The sequence below is a fragment of the Euleptes europaea genome, chromosome 3, assembly GCF_029931775.1.
Source record: "Euleptes europaea isolate rEulEur1 chromosome 3, rEulEur1.hap1, whole genome shotgun sequence".
Lineage (NCBI taxonomy): Eukaryota > Metazoa > Chordata > Lepidosauria > Squamata > Sphaerodactylidae > Euleptes > Euleptes europaea.
The window spans coordinates 96363476-96380238 of NC_079314.1; the positions used below are offsets into that span (position 1 = coordinate 96363476).

General features: G+C 41.3%; 2 protein-coding genes across 2 annotated transcripts; one reads left to right on the plus strand and one right to left on the minus strand.

Annotated features, from left to right (window-relative positions):
• The first annotated feature begins 1349 nt into the window (after positions 1 to 1349).
• On the plus strand, positions 1350 to 13528 carry HSP90B1 (heat shock protein 90 beta family member 1). The gene is made up of 18 exons (XM_056847699.1): positions 1350 to 1458; positions 3117 to 3216; positions 4324 to 4465; positions 4599 to 4715; positions 4972 to 5303; positions 6386 to 6497; positions 6852 to 6965; positions 7432 to 7548; positions 8061 to 8198; positions 8276 to 8353; positions 8444 to 8509; positions 8986 to 9255; positions 9463 to 9708; positions 9813 to 9949; positions 11156 to 11234; positions 11441 to 11596; positions 12374 to 12484; positions 13259 to 13528. The coding sequence occupies exons 1-18, from the start codon at positions 1410 to 1412 to the stop codon at positions 13286 to 13288; spliced, it is 2394 nt and encodes a 797-aa protein (XP_056703677.1). The 5' UTR covers positions 1350 to 1409; the 3' UTR covers positions 13289 to 13528.
• Positions 13529 to 15313: 1785 nt separating this feature from the next.
• LOC130475094 (ubiquinol-cytochrome-c reductase complex assembly factor 6) lies at positions 15314 to 16763 on the minus strand. Its single transcript, XM_056846821.1, has 2 exons — positions 16653 to 16763; positions 15314 to 15403 (listed from the first exon to the last, which is right to left on the minus strand). The coding sequence occupies exons 1-2, from the start codon at positions 16758 to 16760 to the stop codon at positions 15329 to 15331; spliced, it is 183 nt and encodes a 60-aa protein (XP_056702799.1). The 5' UTR covers positions 16761 to 16763; the 3' UTR covers positions 15314 to 15328.

A 16763-nucleotide genomic window follows, 5' to 3' on the forward strand; every position in this document is an offset into this window, starting at 1 on the left:
AAAGTGCAGTGGAGTTGAAAGAACACCTACACATACAAATATTCCAAACTATAGCTGGAGTTGGTTCTTGTAGGTTATCCGGGCTGTGTGACCGTGGTCTTGGTATTTTCTTTCCTGATGTTTCGCCAGCAGCTGTGGCAGGCATCTTCAGAGGAGTAACACTGAAGGACAGTGTCTCTCAGTGTCAAGTGTAATGGAAGAGTAATATATAGTCAGAAAGGGGTTGGGTTTGTAGCTGGAGTTGTCTTCGATTACCGATTCACAGCGATCAAACTAGCGATCACCCAAATGACCTCACAAGAAGCCCTTAAATGCTTTTTAATTCCTCTAGATGATTTAGCAGGCAATTCAGATGCAGGGGTAAAACCTGAGACTTCTACTTCATATGTGCAAATAAGAAACAGAAGTTTTGCAGTAGACTGAACAGGAGAAAGACAGCAGAGTTTGTGTATATGCGAGTCGACCAGAAGAGACCCATAAAGCGCCAAGGACTACAACTCCCACCGTGCATTGTAAGGAGACCACGCCCAGCAGCGTTTGACGTAGCCAAAGGGAACACTGACGGGGACCGAATACCGAACCTTTGAAGAGTCGCGTGCTGGGAATGTCATTTCAAGAATTTCAGCCGTTTTTTTGAAATTGCAAGTTTCGTGGTAAAGCCAACGTATTTCTGGCCGTACAGGAAACTCGCGCGGAAGAAGAATCATTCGTGATCTATCTTCGACTCCCCTTCCTTCGCACGGGGTTTCGCTGTCCGCCGCACAAAAGCGGAAATAGTGGTCGTCCCAGTAACTATCAAATTAAGCCTCCCCAAATGTCCCGGAAGTACTTTGTATTGAAGTATGTAGATGTTCGGTTTTTTTTATCCAGTCTTCAGAGTCATTCTGACATTCGCCAAACGACGTGTTAATTGAGACCAAAAAAAACAAAAACCGAAAAAATAAATAGAAACTACCCTCGCCGGCGCCTGCTATTCCCGCCCTTAAAAGCGATTGGTCCGCTCACATAGCAACATCCAATCGAGCGCGGCCACGCTCTGGCACCGGGAAACCTCACCTGGAACGCCGCGATTGGCTGGGAGAGCGCCCCGCTCCTCCCCTCGGAGCGTCCTAGTGGCTGTGCTTTCCGCGTGGTGCGCCCCGATTGGCGGGGCTGAGCAGTGGTTTGCCCCCGCCCCGCGGCGGCCGCTAGTGATAAGTCGAGGGGGGCGGGCTGGCTGGCTTCGGTTAGCGACGTTGGCCTTTGAGAGCGTGTGGAGGTTTTTTTCCCCCCGCTTCGAGTAGAGGCGTGGGAGCCCTTCCCCCCCTCCTGTTTTCGGACGGGTGAAGTTCCCGGCCCTTCCGCGCGCGCGTGGGACGCAGGTGCTGTCCAGGGTAGTCCTCTTCGCCATCTGCTCTGGCACCGCTGCCATGAAGCCTCTGTGGGGACTCGGCCTCCTCTGCGTCCTCCTCCTGGCCGGTGAGTGGGGGAGGGGGGGTTCTGGAACCATCCGCCGGCGGCGGTTAGGACGGCGGTTGGGGGGGCGGGGGGGGCAGGGTGCGGCCGGGACCCCCGGGGCCTTCGCCCCTTTCCCTTCCCTCAGGCCGCCCTTTAAATTTCTCGCCGTGGCAAGGGGAGGCAGCGCTAGGCAATCCCGCCGCGACTTACAGAAACACATCAACTAAGGGCAAGAGTCCAGTAGCACCTTAAAGACTAACAAAAATATTTTCTGGTAGGGTGTAAGCTTTCGTGAGCCACAGCTCACTTCTTCAGATAGTAGAAAAGGGTAAGAGTCCAGGAGCACCTTAAAGACTAATAAAAATATTTTCTGGCAGGGTAGGAGCTGTCGTGAGCCACAGCTCACGAAGTGAGCTCATGAAAGCTCATACCCTACCAGAAAATATTTTTGTTAGTCATTAAGGTGCTCCTGGATTTTTGCCCTTTTCTACTACTGCAGACAGACCAACACGGCTACCCACTGTGAATTATCTACATAAACTAAGGGCGCTTTCACGCAGGCTGATTAATGCACTTTCATAATAATCCCCTTTAACCACCATTTGCGAGTGGAATTTTGCCGCTTCGCGCAGTAAAACCCATCTGCAAAGTGCGGTAGAAGTGGATTGAAAGGGCGTTATTTGGCTTTAAAAGGCTGGCCTGCCTTATTGTGGGGAAAGTCCCCCCCCCCCCCGATTTCTGTATCCACGCTCTTTTGGGCACGAAAGTTAACACGCACGCCCTATAACACGGTTCCCCATAAAAGCTTCTCATTTTACGTCTCCAGAGTGCCCCGAGATCCTTCTCCCTCGGATTGGCTTCCCTGTAACTTTTCTTCGGATCACCCTAACTGGCCTCTTGCGTTCCCTTAGGGAATAAAGGAGTGTCTTAGAAGGAGGGTGGGATTTAAAATAACGGCTTGTATAAGTGGGGGTGCTGTTTGGTGTGATGGGGTTCGTGGCAGCCCGTTTCATTGACGTACTTTATAACTTTTAGTGGTCTGTTTTTGCACTTAACTTGCTATTAGTCGGATAGAGACAAAGGTCATCGGAGTAAGAGGTTTCAGCAGGAGTGGGGCTGCCCATGTAGTTCTGTAATAATCTGAGTCCTGCATAGTGTATCAAGTACAGAAGGCTGTACATGGCAATCTTGGTATCATCTTGTGGTATGTTCTTCAGCAAGACTTGTCTTACTCTGCTGTCCCATTAAGCAAGGAGTGCTGAGCAAAGGGATTACTTAATTTCTTGGGGCCATTCTTCTTGTACTGCAACTTAACATCCCCTTGAAATCTAAAGTAGTTTAACAGCACTTCAGTTAGCTTTGTCCCTTTCAGTCAGCTCCATTGCCCCTCTGTTCTCATGGTGGGGTGTGGCATGGAATCTTACTTCATTAGCTGTGCTAGCAACCTTTTAATTGGAAGAAATGTTGCTTTATCCTGGTGCTGGTGCTGAGTTGAGCTCCTAATTGCTGACTATAGCAGTGCTAACCTGTATAAGAAGAGCAGCATGCTCAGCAGGCACTTCATACATTTGAAAGCCCCTTGAACATAAAGTGTTTCTCTCCTGTTCTGTGGTGCAAAGATCAGCAACACTGTTTTGAGTGACTGACTGTACACACTAGTCAAAATTATCCTTTTGCAGCCTCTGCCCAGGCAGATGAACTTGATGCGGATGGCACCGTGGAAGATGATATTGGCAAAAGCAGAGAAGGATCTCGAACTGATGATGAAGTTGTTCAGAGGTTGGTTTTGCAGATATTTCTGTAAATCTACATTTGACATGCATCTTTCTTTTCATCCCACGATGTGGTCTATGAACCAACTTTAATGTTGGTGACCATTTTTCATTGATGTTGGGCTTTCATTCTACATGCTTATTTAGTGCTAAATAGCTTATTTGAGGTAATAGATGAAAGTATAAGAAGTATGAGAAACCAGTTTCTCTTGTATGACTTCATACAAGAGACATCATAGAAATACAAAGTCAAAGTTAACTAGAAATAATGTGGAATTTTTGCTGTATAAAATTAACTACATTGAATAGGTTAGGATTGGTGCTGATAACGTGCTGGGGGAACGGGGACTGTCAAGATCTGTTCCAGAACAAGTCAGAGCTACAATTAGATAATAAGATATATGATTCACTGTTACATGGCAGCTTCAGTCTTTGCTGGGAAAACAATTGATAATAGCTCTGAAATATCACTGCTACATTTAAATATATACAAAGTAATGGGCTTTGTTTGTTTGTTGTTGAGCTGGCATTGCCAGCAGCGAAAGAGACCTTTCTTCAGCAACAATTGATAGAAGTTTCTGGTATAGCTTATTATATGCATTCCTGTAACACTGAAGGTTGTAGTTGAAAAATCTAATGCTCTGGCCTGAGTTGCTCACTGACTGAGGGACATGGAGAGCAGGGGCCCAAATGGTAAGAAGACCTAGTGCCCTGAAATAGTGTGCATAGTGCAAGGCACCCCGAGTATCAGTAAATCTGGTAATGGGACGCCTGTATTTCTTGTCTCCACTTGAGAATCACTGCCCTTCCTGGTCACCCAGAAAGCTTAAGGTTGGTACATGCAATGTTCAGGCCACTGTATAATCATTAGAAAAGGTTGTAAGAGTGAATTCTTTTACAGTAATAGTCAAAATTGGAGTATGATACTGAGCTTTCAATATATGCTTTTAATGTTTCTGTACTGGACAGCGCTAGCACCAAATGGGATATAATGTTGCGAGTGTGAGTTCTGTTGAGCCTTAGCATACGCTTTAGATACTAGTATGATACAAAAAGCTTAATGGTTTAAATTTTATATCCCACCTCTGTCTTAATAATTTGGCATTTTTCACAGGGAAGAAGAATCTATCCAGCTGGATGGTTTAAATGCATCGCAGATAAAACAAATCAGAGAGCAGTCAGAAAAGTTTGCGTTCCAGGCTGAAGTGAACAGAATGATGAAGCTTATTATCAATTCTCTCTACAAAAATAAAGAGGTAAGTAGTATATTGCAGAACAGTAGTGGTGTGAGTGTTTTTTTCTCTCTCTGAGGGGGAGAGCATCTTGTAAAGACGGGTGATTCCTTCCAGTTTTTATATACTCATCCCTGTCTTCAACTTTATGCTGCAGATCTTCCTGAGAGAATTGATTTCAAATGCATCTGATGCTTTAGATAAAATACGGCTGATCTCACTAACTGATGAAAATGCCCTTTCTGGTAATGAAGAACTCACAGTTAAAATCAAGGTAAGTTGCCATTTTGATTTCTTCTGTCACAGATGGCTGTTCTTTCGCAGATAGAAGGTACTATTTTCTAAGCGCTAGTATTACAGAATGTGGAGACTGATTGAAATGAATAGAAGGATGAGATGGGATACTGTTTAAATGGCAATCACTTTCAAAGCCTTCTCAAACAGATCAATTGTTTTAATTGATCTGTTCAAATAGTAATGTGTTGAATGTTGTCTAATACAGTGCAAACCAAATTGATTTTATTTTGCAGTGTGATAAAGAGAAGAATATGCTTCACGTTACAGACACTGGTATTGGCATGACCAAAGAAGAGCTCATCAAAAATCTGGGGACCATTGCTAAATCTGGTACAAGTGAATTCCTAAACAAGATTACTGAGGTGCAGGAAGACATCCAGTCAACCTCTGAGCTGATTGGTCAATTTGGTGTTGGGTTTTACTCTGCCTTCCTTGTAGCAGATAAAGTTATTGTCACATCAAAGCACAACAATGATACTCAACACATTTGGGAGTCTGACTCAAATGAGTTCTCTGTAATCAGTGATCCTCGAGGAAACACCTTGGGAAGAGGGACTACTGTAACGTAAGTATCATTGTGATACGTCTTTAAGGCATTTACTTGCAAAAAGCAGTCAATTATGCTTGTCTTTTGTTAAGTGAATTGTCTTAGGGCAGTCCGCAAGCTGTCAGCATTCAAGCCTGAGAAGTAACACACAAATGGCTCTAACCTGTAGCTCAGGGCATCTCTTATACTATGTATAGTTAGCCTTAGTGGGACTCCGTTGTTGTGCTGACTAGGCACAATAATATTCTGCCTTAAGCATCATAGGGCCACAACTGCTACTTACTTGCTTAATTTGGGTGATGGCCACTTTCCTGTTTCCTGGGTGATAAGGGGCAAAACTTTACACCTTTTACTTTTTGTGCAAAGGGATTTTTATTGCAGGTAGGGTGTAGTAGTTATCATGGCTAGGGTGCCATTGGTATTAAAAAGGTGGATGGGCAAAATCTAGGCTTTGGAGTGTAGCTCCCCAGCCTTTGTAATCAATCCTGGATTAATGTATGCTCTATGTGGTAAAATCTTTTATACAGAGTGCTTAACTTCCATGGCAACAGAACTATTAAATGCATATACTCTATTTAAAATAGATTATCACTTGCAGTTATGTCCTGTAAAGTGTAGTAATAACTTGTTGGAGATAGCAGTTACTACAAAGACTGCCACTTCTTGTGGCAGGCCAAATTGCTTTTGATGAGAGACATGTACTATGCTTGGATTGGCAGTGCTGTTTCTGTTGAGGTCTCTGTATAGGTCAGTCAGAATGGTGGTAGTGTTTTCTGTACCTCATGAGAGACAAAATCATGGCTTGGTGTTCCAAGCTTAGATAGTTTATAGTGTCATTCTGTATCAATGATTTAGATCAGAATAACTTGGCATAGGATTGCACTGTTAATTGAAAAGGCTACATAATACTTTTTTAAAGGAAACTGAAACGCAGATGAATTAAATGCTTTTTAAAACACTGTCTTGAATCATTGTGGTTCCTTATTTTCTTTGGTTTTAATTTGTAATGTTTTAATTGTTACTTGTAAGATGCCTTGACCAAAGAAACAAGGCAGGGTATAAATATTTTAAAAAACTGAATGGCATGTTATGTTCCTTAGCCTTGTTCTGAAGGAAGAAGCATCGGATTATCTTGAGCTGGATACAATTAAAAACCTGGTCAGGAAATACTCACAGTTCATAAACTTCCCTATATATGTATGGAGTAGCAAGGTAAGCCAAGTGTCCGATAAGGCACTGTATAGTGTAGTATCTAGACTTTTGTTCATACTAAGGTATCTGTGTAATTTCTCAGTGTCAAAACTGAAGCATTGCTAACTGAATGGATGCTGTCCAACCAAAGTGGGATTTTACAGTTACCATATTGTATTTGCCTGCAGTAGTAAGCAGAATAAGTTGGCTTGTGGCCCTTCTGGTGAAGAACTGTCCAATGCCTGCATTTGTACATATCCTTAAAACACTGGATTAGTGCTAATAATATAAATATAGTTAATTTTGAATGTAGTAACTGTAGGAACATTTCATGTGCTAATGATAGACAAACTCTTGTTTTACATGCCTCTGCAGACTGAAGCTGTAGAAGAACCTATTGATGAGGAAGAAGCAAAAGAGAAAGAGGAGGCAGATGAGGAAGCTGCAGTGGAGGAGGAGGAGGAGGAGAAAAAACCAAAAACTAAAATAGTAAGAATGGCTTCAGCAAGTTAGCTTTAATTTTAAAGCAATTGTGAATTTAAACAGTAAATTAATAAGTCCAAATATGAGGTGTCGTATGTCTCCAGTTGAAATTGGTTTTGTTAAATAGTATTAAAGCTAACGCATGCAAATAGCAAGAATGATATATATATTTATGACTGCAGTTCATAGAACCTGGCATGTTGACCCTCTGTTACAAAATCAGGAATCATTCACTTCCAAATTCACGGATTACTGCTTTCGCAGGAAAGAGCTTTCCACTAACTTAAACATTATTCAGGTGTATGACTATCAGCAAGTCCATAACGGCTCACTAAAAACCATATTAACTAAAAAGTAGGCATTCTTTTAGTAGAAATCATGTTACTTCCACCATTCTACTGGTTTGCAAATGTAGCCAGTATGTAAAAATCTGCAGGAATTCAGCTTATAAATGACATGAAAATATTTGCAGGTTGACAAAACTGTCTGGGACTGGGAGCTTATGAATGACATCAAACCAATTTGGCAGAGGCCATCTAAAGAAGTTGAAGAAGATGAATACAAAGCTTTCTACAAATCATTTTCTAAGGTATGCCGTGATACTGATGTCAGAGTGAAAGCCCTGGAAGCCCAAAGTAGTAAATGCTATCATTCATTTCCTTTCATAATCACTAATAGACAAATGAGAACTTACAAGTATCTACTGAGAAGTCAGTTAACTACGTTTAATGAAATCCCCTTCAACACTGAACTGTTTAATGAGGCGGATCTCAGCATGTTAGGGCCTCTTCTGCCATGAGGAGGCAGATTTAAGAGACGATTGGGTCCGTACATGTGAAATCAGATTATTGTTTGTGTTTTTGGAAGCAAACAAATTTCTCTTCCTTATTCTCTGCAGCAAATCAGCATTCCAATGCAAAAGCATCCGCCTGAGTAAAAAGTGCCAGATTGCTGGCAGGCAACCTTGCTGCTAGGGAATTTGCTTGCATACAACCTTTCCTCTCCAGGCTCTCTGGGTTTGGGAAATTCCAAGAAGTGCAGCAGACTAGTTCTTCTGGTTGTTTTTGTGAAGAGAACTGATTGCTTCCAATTTTTCCATAGGAGCCAGATGATCCTATGTCTTACATTCACTTCACTGCTGAAGGAGAGGTGACATTCAAGTCAATCTTGTTTGTTCCCACTACTGCTCCACGTGGCTTGTTTGATGAATATGGATCCAAAAAGAGTGATTTTATAAAGGTAAAAGAGGGTGAATTTATTAAAAGTCAGAACAAACAATTGTGTTAAATGGTCTTAAGTACTGTCTTGTGTTGCAGCTTTATGTCCGGAGAGTGTTCATCACTGATGACTTCCATGACATGATGCCCAAATACCTGAACTTTGTCAAGGGTGTTGTAAGTATCTTCAGGGGTAATGTACAAGAAATTTCAGCTTTTTTAGTTTAGGATCAAGCCTCTTTAAATATTCCTCTCTTTCACTTGCAGGTAGATTCTGATGATCTTCCTCTAAATGTATCTCGAGAGACTCTTCAACAGCACAAACTGCTAAAGGTGTGTCCTTATATTACTTGGACTTTGTTTAACTGTTTTGGGGGATTCGGGGACTATTTTGTTTATCTTTGCTATAAGGGCTATCACATAAAAGTGCATTTGTTCAATCTCTAAAAGGTTGGCTGGTCTACAAAGGACCTCCGCTTTGGAAGCACAGGGCCCAAGGCTTTTGTTGGCTTCATCTGAAAGGTGGTGCTGTCACCAACAATGCAACTTGCACTGGTCTGTCTTACAGCAGAGAGACTAAGAGTAAAGTTCCCGCTATGCAGGCTGAGGATCAGTTTTGTCTTATTCCCAAGTCCACATATAGTCCTGTTTATAGCAGTGTAAAATTGGGGAGAGGGTCTTGATTCAAGTACCCTGGGGGGAGTGTTAACAAGTGTCTCAATATGTGATTATGTCCGAGAATATGCCATCGTGCTCACCATGTCCATGCAGTTCTCTAAACTGTCCTTGCTTCTTTCTGTATATTTTAGGTTATTAGAAAGAAACTTGTCCGCAAAACCCTTGACATGATTAAAAAGATTGCTGAAGAAAAATATAACGATACATTCTGGAAAGAATTTGGCACAAATATAAAACTTGGAGTAATTGAGGATCATTCCAATCGTACTCGTCTAGCTAAACTGCTTCGTTTCCAATCTTCTCATGACGAGAGCAAAGTTACTAGTCTGGACCAATATGTGGAAAGAATGAAGGAGAAACAGGACAAAATCTATTTCATGGCTGGATCAAGCAGAAAGGAGGTAAAAATAAAATTTGAACTATTACAGCAGATTTGTTCCATTATAAAATCTTTGTTGTGATGACTAGTTATGTTAAGCCTGTACCAAGTTTATAGTGTCTTATTGCTAAATGTGTAGCTAGTAATTGAAGTAAACACCTCATCATTTAGTGTTGGAAATGCTTTGCAGTATTGTCTCAAACTTTATTTTAAATGACATTTGCTGTAGGCGGAATCTTCACCATTTGTGGAACGTCTTTTGAAGAAGGGCTATGAAGTAATCTATTTGACTGAACCTGTAGACGAATATTGTATTCAGGCTCTCCCAGAGTTTGATAATAAAAGATTTCAGAATGTTGCTAAGGAAGGAGTAAAGTTTGATGAAAGTGAAAAGACCAAGGAAGCACGTGAAGCTTTGGAAAAAGAATATGAACCTCTCCTGAACTGGATGAAAGATAAAGCTCTAAAAGATAAGGTATATACATACTGAGTCCTCTATCTTTTTACCGGTACTTTGTTGCACTATGTTGCCTTTTAATGAGTTCAAAATGATAGCAGAACTTTCTTCTTTCTTTATAGATTGAAAAAGCTGTGTTGTCTCAGCGATTAACCCGTTCACCCTGTGCACTTGTGGCTAGTCAGTATGGATGGTCAGGCAATATGGAAAGAATCATGAAAGCTCAAGCTTATCAAACTGGCAAGGACATCTCCACAAAGTATGGTTTCAGTTAGCTTTTCTTGAATCTATATACTAATAGATGAGCAGATATGAAATCAAACTTCTTTGAGAGAAGGCACTCAAACCTCTAAGTAGTTTATATTGGATAATGTAATCTTCAGATGTCATACCACAGTCTCCTTGAACTGGTTTGTTGCATGACAAGTACTGTGCTTAAGTTTGTCTACTTAGATCACGATGTCATGTTATAGTCTGTCAATAGCAGAAAAGAGCAAGAGTCCAGGAGCACCTTAAAGACTAACAAAACTTCCAGCAGGGTATGAGCTTTCGTGAGCCACAGTTCACTTCTTCAGATATGAAGAGAGCTGTGACTCATGAAAGCTCATACCCTACCAGACATTTTGTTAATCTGACTACTTGTTAGATTTTTTCTGCTTAATTTAAAGTGGTGAAGACCAAAGGGCTAGCTGGTTTGTCTAAAATTCATTATAAACATACATTAAATGCAGTAAGATTTTGCCAACAAACATTAATGGCCAAAGTAGCCCTTCTTAAATGTGGTAGAGTTTTATGCACGTATCCTGCTGTTTATCAGTGGAGTACACCCCTGAGTGGGTTATTCCTTCCAGAGGGCAGGGACAGTAAATCATTGTCAGAGCTCATTTCTTGTAGGAAGAGGGGTCTTCCTCTCTCCCATATGATCCAGCCTACCCTGCTCCAGCCTTTTGCTTTAAATTGAACTTTAAAGGTACTTTTTCCTCCCTATGACAGCAGCAACACAGCTTTAGGGTGGGAAGGGAACCAGACCATTCTTGCAACCAAGTGCATGGCTTTAAAGCCACCCACAAAGAAGCTGCATGGTGTCACTCCAGCGATGCTTTTGTTTAGCCCATGAGATAACATGCAAATATTTCATAAAGAGATGTTTCAAGAAGCTCTGCCATCCCAAAGGTCTGGAAATTCTAAAGTAGATGGTGTTGAATTTAGCTTTTAATCTAGCACAGGTGGTCTTGACAATTCTGTTATGGGAATCTGTTAAATGCTAAGTTTCAATTAAATGCGTTATCCTTTACCCAGCTGAAAATTCTGTCTTCATCTGAATTAATCAATGAATTGCCCTACCTACCCTTGCCCATTCTTGGCTTAGGATAGTAACATGGCATGGTTAACTCTAATTACTGTTGGGAAGACTAATCTCAGGCATTGTAGCATGACAACTTAGTTGTGTTTTTTCCCCTTATAGTTATTATGCAAGCCAAAAGAAGACATTTGAAATCAACCCTAGACATCCTATTATAAAAGACATGCTCAAACGTGTTCAGGTAGGAAAACGTAAGAACATTAATAGTTGTGTGTGCTTGTGAAGTACTCCAGTTGTATTCAGCATAGCTCATATGCTTTAAATCATACCAGAAGGAATTTGGTATGACACTCCGAATGCTGGAGTAACTCAATACTTGTATCTGTGCCCACTGGGAACTCTAGCTCAAATCCATTTTTTTATATTAACTTTTTATTCTAATATCAGGAAAATGAAGATGATCAAACTGTTGCAGATCTTGCTGTGGTTTTATTGGAGACTGCTACCCTAAGATCAGGGTATTTGCTACCAGATACAAAGGAATATGGAGACAGGATAGAAAGAATGCTTCGTCTGAGTTTGAACATTGACCCAGAAGAAAAGGTTAGTCAAAATGTTGAGCCACTGTGAATGATGCAGCCTTTCAAACTTGTGATTGCATTCATAGCTTGCTAGGTCAAGGTCACTATCCATTCTAAAACCACCATTGTAGCACTTGATGTTTCTATGACACTGGTTTGTTCAGGGATTCTAGGACAGTCTTTTGCTCTGGGCGAACAGCATTATGTTATGTATCTAGAAAAAATCCATAAAAAACAATGGTAAAAAACAGCTACGTCTTAATTGTCTAAGGCATTTTGAAACAAAAGGCTTTTTTAATGAACCAGAAATAGTTCCAACCCTGCTAGGTATTGTCCTATACTTTTCATTCTTGTTTGTGACATTCTTATAGTCTAGCTGTAGTGGCATAAAATCATGTCAGAACAGTTCAGTGTAAATTAAATCTCAGGGATGTTCACTTGGGCTGTAAAAATCCTAGGAATCTCTTCCAAAAAAATCCATCTTCATGTGTAGGAATTCAGAAATCCTGCCCAATTCTACATAAACCTAATGCTTCCTTCCCCAAATAAAGGCTATTGTTCAATAATTCAACATGATTCCAATGCTGCTAGCTTAAATTTTCCAAGTGCTGAGCATGTTTTGATGGCAGGACTGCAAAGTCGGATTACAATATTGCATCTCATCCTGATGAAAAATTGTTATTTTGTAGTCTTGAAATGTTAAACTGAAATGGCTTCACTGTTGTGCTGTGCCACTTTAAAGCCTCAGGCTCAGATTGCATGAAAGTCTTGTTACCTAAACAATACTTATTTCTGAAAGGTGGAAGATGAGCCCGAAGAACCAGAAGAGACCACTGAAGAGGTAGAAGAACAAGAGGAGGAGGAGGAGGTAGAACCTGATGATGACAGTGAAGATAGTGAAACAGTTAAAGTTAGTATACTTACATGGCTTCTCACCACCGTTGTACAAAAATCTGTTGCTGGAGCCTTCTCTTGCCTTAGTCAGACAGTTGATAACTATAGAAAGTACTATGCCATGAAAAAGTACAATTATGAAGTCACTCTTGGTCAGTGTGTTACTAGACTGAACATACTGCAGTTTTCAGTACTCACGTATAAGAGCAACTCTATACTACTGTCCACATCTGTTAACACCAAACCATTTCATAATTTATTTTTCATGTATTTATAAATTAATAGTATCATTGAGCAGCATTTTGTACTTCATACACCATTGCTGGGGCAAATCAAATTTGCTATCTACTTCCCAGAGCTGCCTCTCTGGACTTGTGACTCACTATGGGTCCCAGCCCAGTTTGAGAACCAATGCTTTAAGCCATAAAAATGCTGTTACAGCAAGGGCTGGATTCTGCAGTGTTTGGTCAAAGTACAGTGGCCAATCCAATTAAAGCCAAAGCATTAACTTCTAGCATGAGCCAAGATTGAATATGGATGTGTTTCCTGTGGACACTTGGGTTGTTTAGTGAAATTAAGTCTGCCTACAAGCCAGAGCATCAAGAAATAGGATAGTTCTTGTGATGCAGAGGAAAACTTCTAGCATAGTTTTGTGCTTGAGTTTCTCTCAACAAAATGAGTAAATGAGGAACCTTAACATTGGAAATGGTGGAATAGGTATAAATGTGGCAGTTTCCCTGTATACTGTGATAGTGCTTTGGAACATCTAACTCTTTTTTTTCCTTTGCAGGAACCTACAGATGTAAAAGATGAACTGTAACATGCACTCGCAACTAGCATCCTGTGACTGGGATGAAGCAGGAATGTGAACTAAAGTTTTGTTTTGTTTTTCCACTGTAAAATGTTGGGGGGGAGGTATGCTGTTATGGACAGAAGGGATTTTTTAAGTTGTGTTTTTTAAACATTCCTCACAATGTAAATTTGTACTATTTAACTGACTACTTGGTGTAAAATCTTGTCATGTGTACAAAATTAAAATGTTCACACCATTGGTGGTGAATATTGAAGTGTTTATTTCTCATGTTGAGAAGTCCACTTAAAACTGGTCTGTGTGGCTTTAGCAGAAGAAACATGGAGCAACACATGAAGCTGTCTTATACTGAATCAGATCATTTGTACGTCAAAGTCAGCGTTGTCTACTATTGTCTACTAAGACCAGCAGTGGCTTTCCAGGGTCTCAGGCAGAGGTCTTTCAAATCACCTACTCGCTTGGTCCCTTTAACTGGAGATGCCAGGGATTGAACCTGGGACCTTTTGCATGCCAAGCAGATGCTCTACCACTGAGCCACAGCCCCTCCCCTAGAAAAGGAACATTATTGGGCCAGGAGCTGTTTGCAAAGACAACTAGGCCTCTGGTGGTAGAATGGTTAATTGGTTAGATAGAGCCTTGAACCTTTTCGGAAAGGAAACTGCAATTGTTCTTATAGCTGAAAGCATACCTTGCCTTCCTCCTAGAGCTAGTTAATGTTATAAGACTCTGGATTGTCTTCAGAGAACCATCAGTGCTAGGAAACTAGCTGCAAACCAGTATGTGTGTATATAGAATCAAAGGCTGCATTTCTTGGCCCATATCTCATTCTAGTAACATCCTTTCCATAGATACTTTGTTGTCAAAAGTAGCAAAACCATAGGGCCTTGCTGGCTGCATGGAAAGGAACAGCTATATATTAACTTCCAGCTCTCTAAGCAGCTGGATCCATCACTGTTGCTAGAAGATAAACACAATACAAGGGTATAGTCCTTGAAAGCCTGGGATTAACAGACCAGCTGCTGCTATAGTGTAACAGGCAGGGGACCCACAGGAAACTTGCAGGGAGGAGGTATCCCATTTCTTTGCTCTTACTTAAGTTTTAAGATTTTCTGCAAAAAATTGTTTGCTAAGGCAAGGCTGAGACAGGGAGAATGACAGTTGTAATTGATCAGATGTAACATAAAAGATACACCTTAGCATTGTCACAGATCCAGAGTTTTTGTGGCTGGATTTTAACTTGGTGAAAAAACTAAATATCCATGTTTAAGGCCGCTTTGAACACTTGTGTATATGTTAACATTTGTCATTTTCAGTAGCTGTCAAACCTTCCCTTCCCAACATTGAAATGTCTTCTATCAAACCTAAACCCAGTACTTCACAGGTGCTAGTTCAAAGTCACCTTCATATGCATACCACTATGAAACAGACTAGGAGTTCAGGTTCATACCGCTTGCTAATTAAAGCATAGCTCAGGGCTCCTGCTTCTAGCTGGCCTTTTAGCTCTAAGAACAGATGGCTGACACCATTCTGAGATATCCTAAGCAAAGACACCAGAGGCTAGATCTTCATCTAGAAATGAAGTTGTAAGCTTCTTCTGATTTTTAAAAATAAAACTACCTAGATCCTTTCATAGTAGTCTGCCTACCTGATTCCCACTTTGGCCAGTATGAAACTGGGCTTCTTTAGCTTTTTAAAATACAAATTTATCAGCGCCATTCCATGGGAAGCCCCCGCAACACAATCCAGCAATGGGTGTTTTAAGGAGACTAAAGAAAACCAGCCAGATGGGTCCAAAAAATGATCATGATTGAACACTCTTGAAGGTACATATAGAGTAGGTCAGAGTTGAGCATGATTCTTTGGTGGCAAATAGGCTACAGATGTGGCAAAATTTGGCCTTTTGTAGAAAACAGGCACACAATATAGACTAAAATGTACTTGAATATATTACTAGAACCAGTGTGAACATTATTTTCCCAAAAGTTCAATCATAAATAACATCAAAAAACAGTTCGTGGAGGAATGACATGGTCATTGTGAAGGCTGAGCTCAGTCATTTCTTCTTTTAAGACCTAAGAGTTCTGTTCTGAGTTCTCCAGGCTGGGGAGGAATTTCGGGTATTGTCTATAAAAAACAAAACAAGTTATATTGAGATCCATATCCAGAAGCTTTAGCGTCTGGAGAGAAACTAGTCACTTCTGCCAGCTTTGAATCCCTTGGTCCTCCCAGCAATTCAAGTTATCTTTAATCAATAGTTGCATACAAGGCGAGGGATGAGGGCTCTAAATAAATGATAAACATGCAATTCTATGCACAATTCAGTAAAAGAGAAGCCATGTCAAGAGACACATTATCTCTGTCCACTTCTAAAGCATGATTTCATTAAGGGCCAAAACATGTTAATGTTTCTGTGCACACTGATTGTTATTGGAACCTTTGACCAATATCTGTGTTATCAGTACACATGCAACAATGACTTTGGTGCCTGATTTTCTTTGTCTCTTACAGCAGCACAAAATGCCTTTCCCAGTCCTGGATTTTGGGGGGGCATTTTGGGCTACCCTGGTTAGGAGGCAATGGAAACATTGCGCTGAGGGCAGAAATCCTTGCACCAGCAGAAACGCTGTTCTGGAGCTAAGCCTACAGTATTACTACAATCCTACGTTTCTCTTTCTTTGAACATATGAAGCTGCGTCATACTAGCCCCCTAAACACAGCTTCACACGCTGACAATGCATGAGGAGGGAAGGCAGGCATGAATGCACTGGCTCCACAGAAGAAGTGCCCACATGTATGTTCTTTCCCCATAAGCAGGGACTTTGCTTTTTTGAACACTGCTGACCATGGAGAGGAAGTGTGTGCAGGCATTTCTTCCATGCTTAGGCGCTGTGCTCACAAACTGGCCATCACATGGGGGTAAGGTTGATGCATTTGCACCCAACTCTCCCTCTCCACACTTTCAAACAACACCTGGAGGGGTTGTGTGTACAAGGCTACTGAGTAAGACGACCTATCAAGCATTGTTTACCCAGCAGCTGTTCTCAGGTCAAAGTCTTTCACATCACCTACACTGTGTGTGTGTGTGTGTGTGTGTGTGTAAAGTGAAAACCCTACTGGGTTGCCATACGTTGGCAAGACGAGACTACCAGAGGTGGTTTGCCACTGCCAGCCTCTGCATAGCAACCCTGGTATTCCTTGGTGGTCTCCCACCCAAGTACTAGCCAAGACCGGCCCTGCTTAGCTTCTGAGATCTGATGAGTTCAGGCAAGCCTGGGCCATCCAGGTCACCTACTACCTGATCCCTTAAAAACCCAGTGATTACTCGCTTAATAATTCTGAGTAAACCTATCTTAAAAAGAGAAAAGTGACTTACAAGATCAGGCCTATAATATCTATGGACAACTTCTGCACCAGCAAACATAGCCAACATACTTGCTGTGAGCATTTTCAGATACCGAGGCCACGACACTCCTGCAGGCATGGC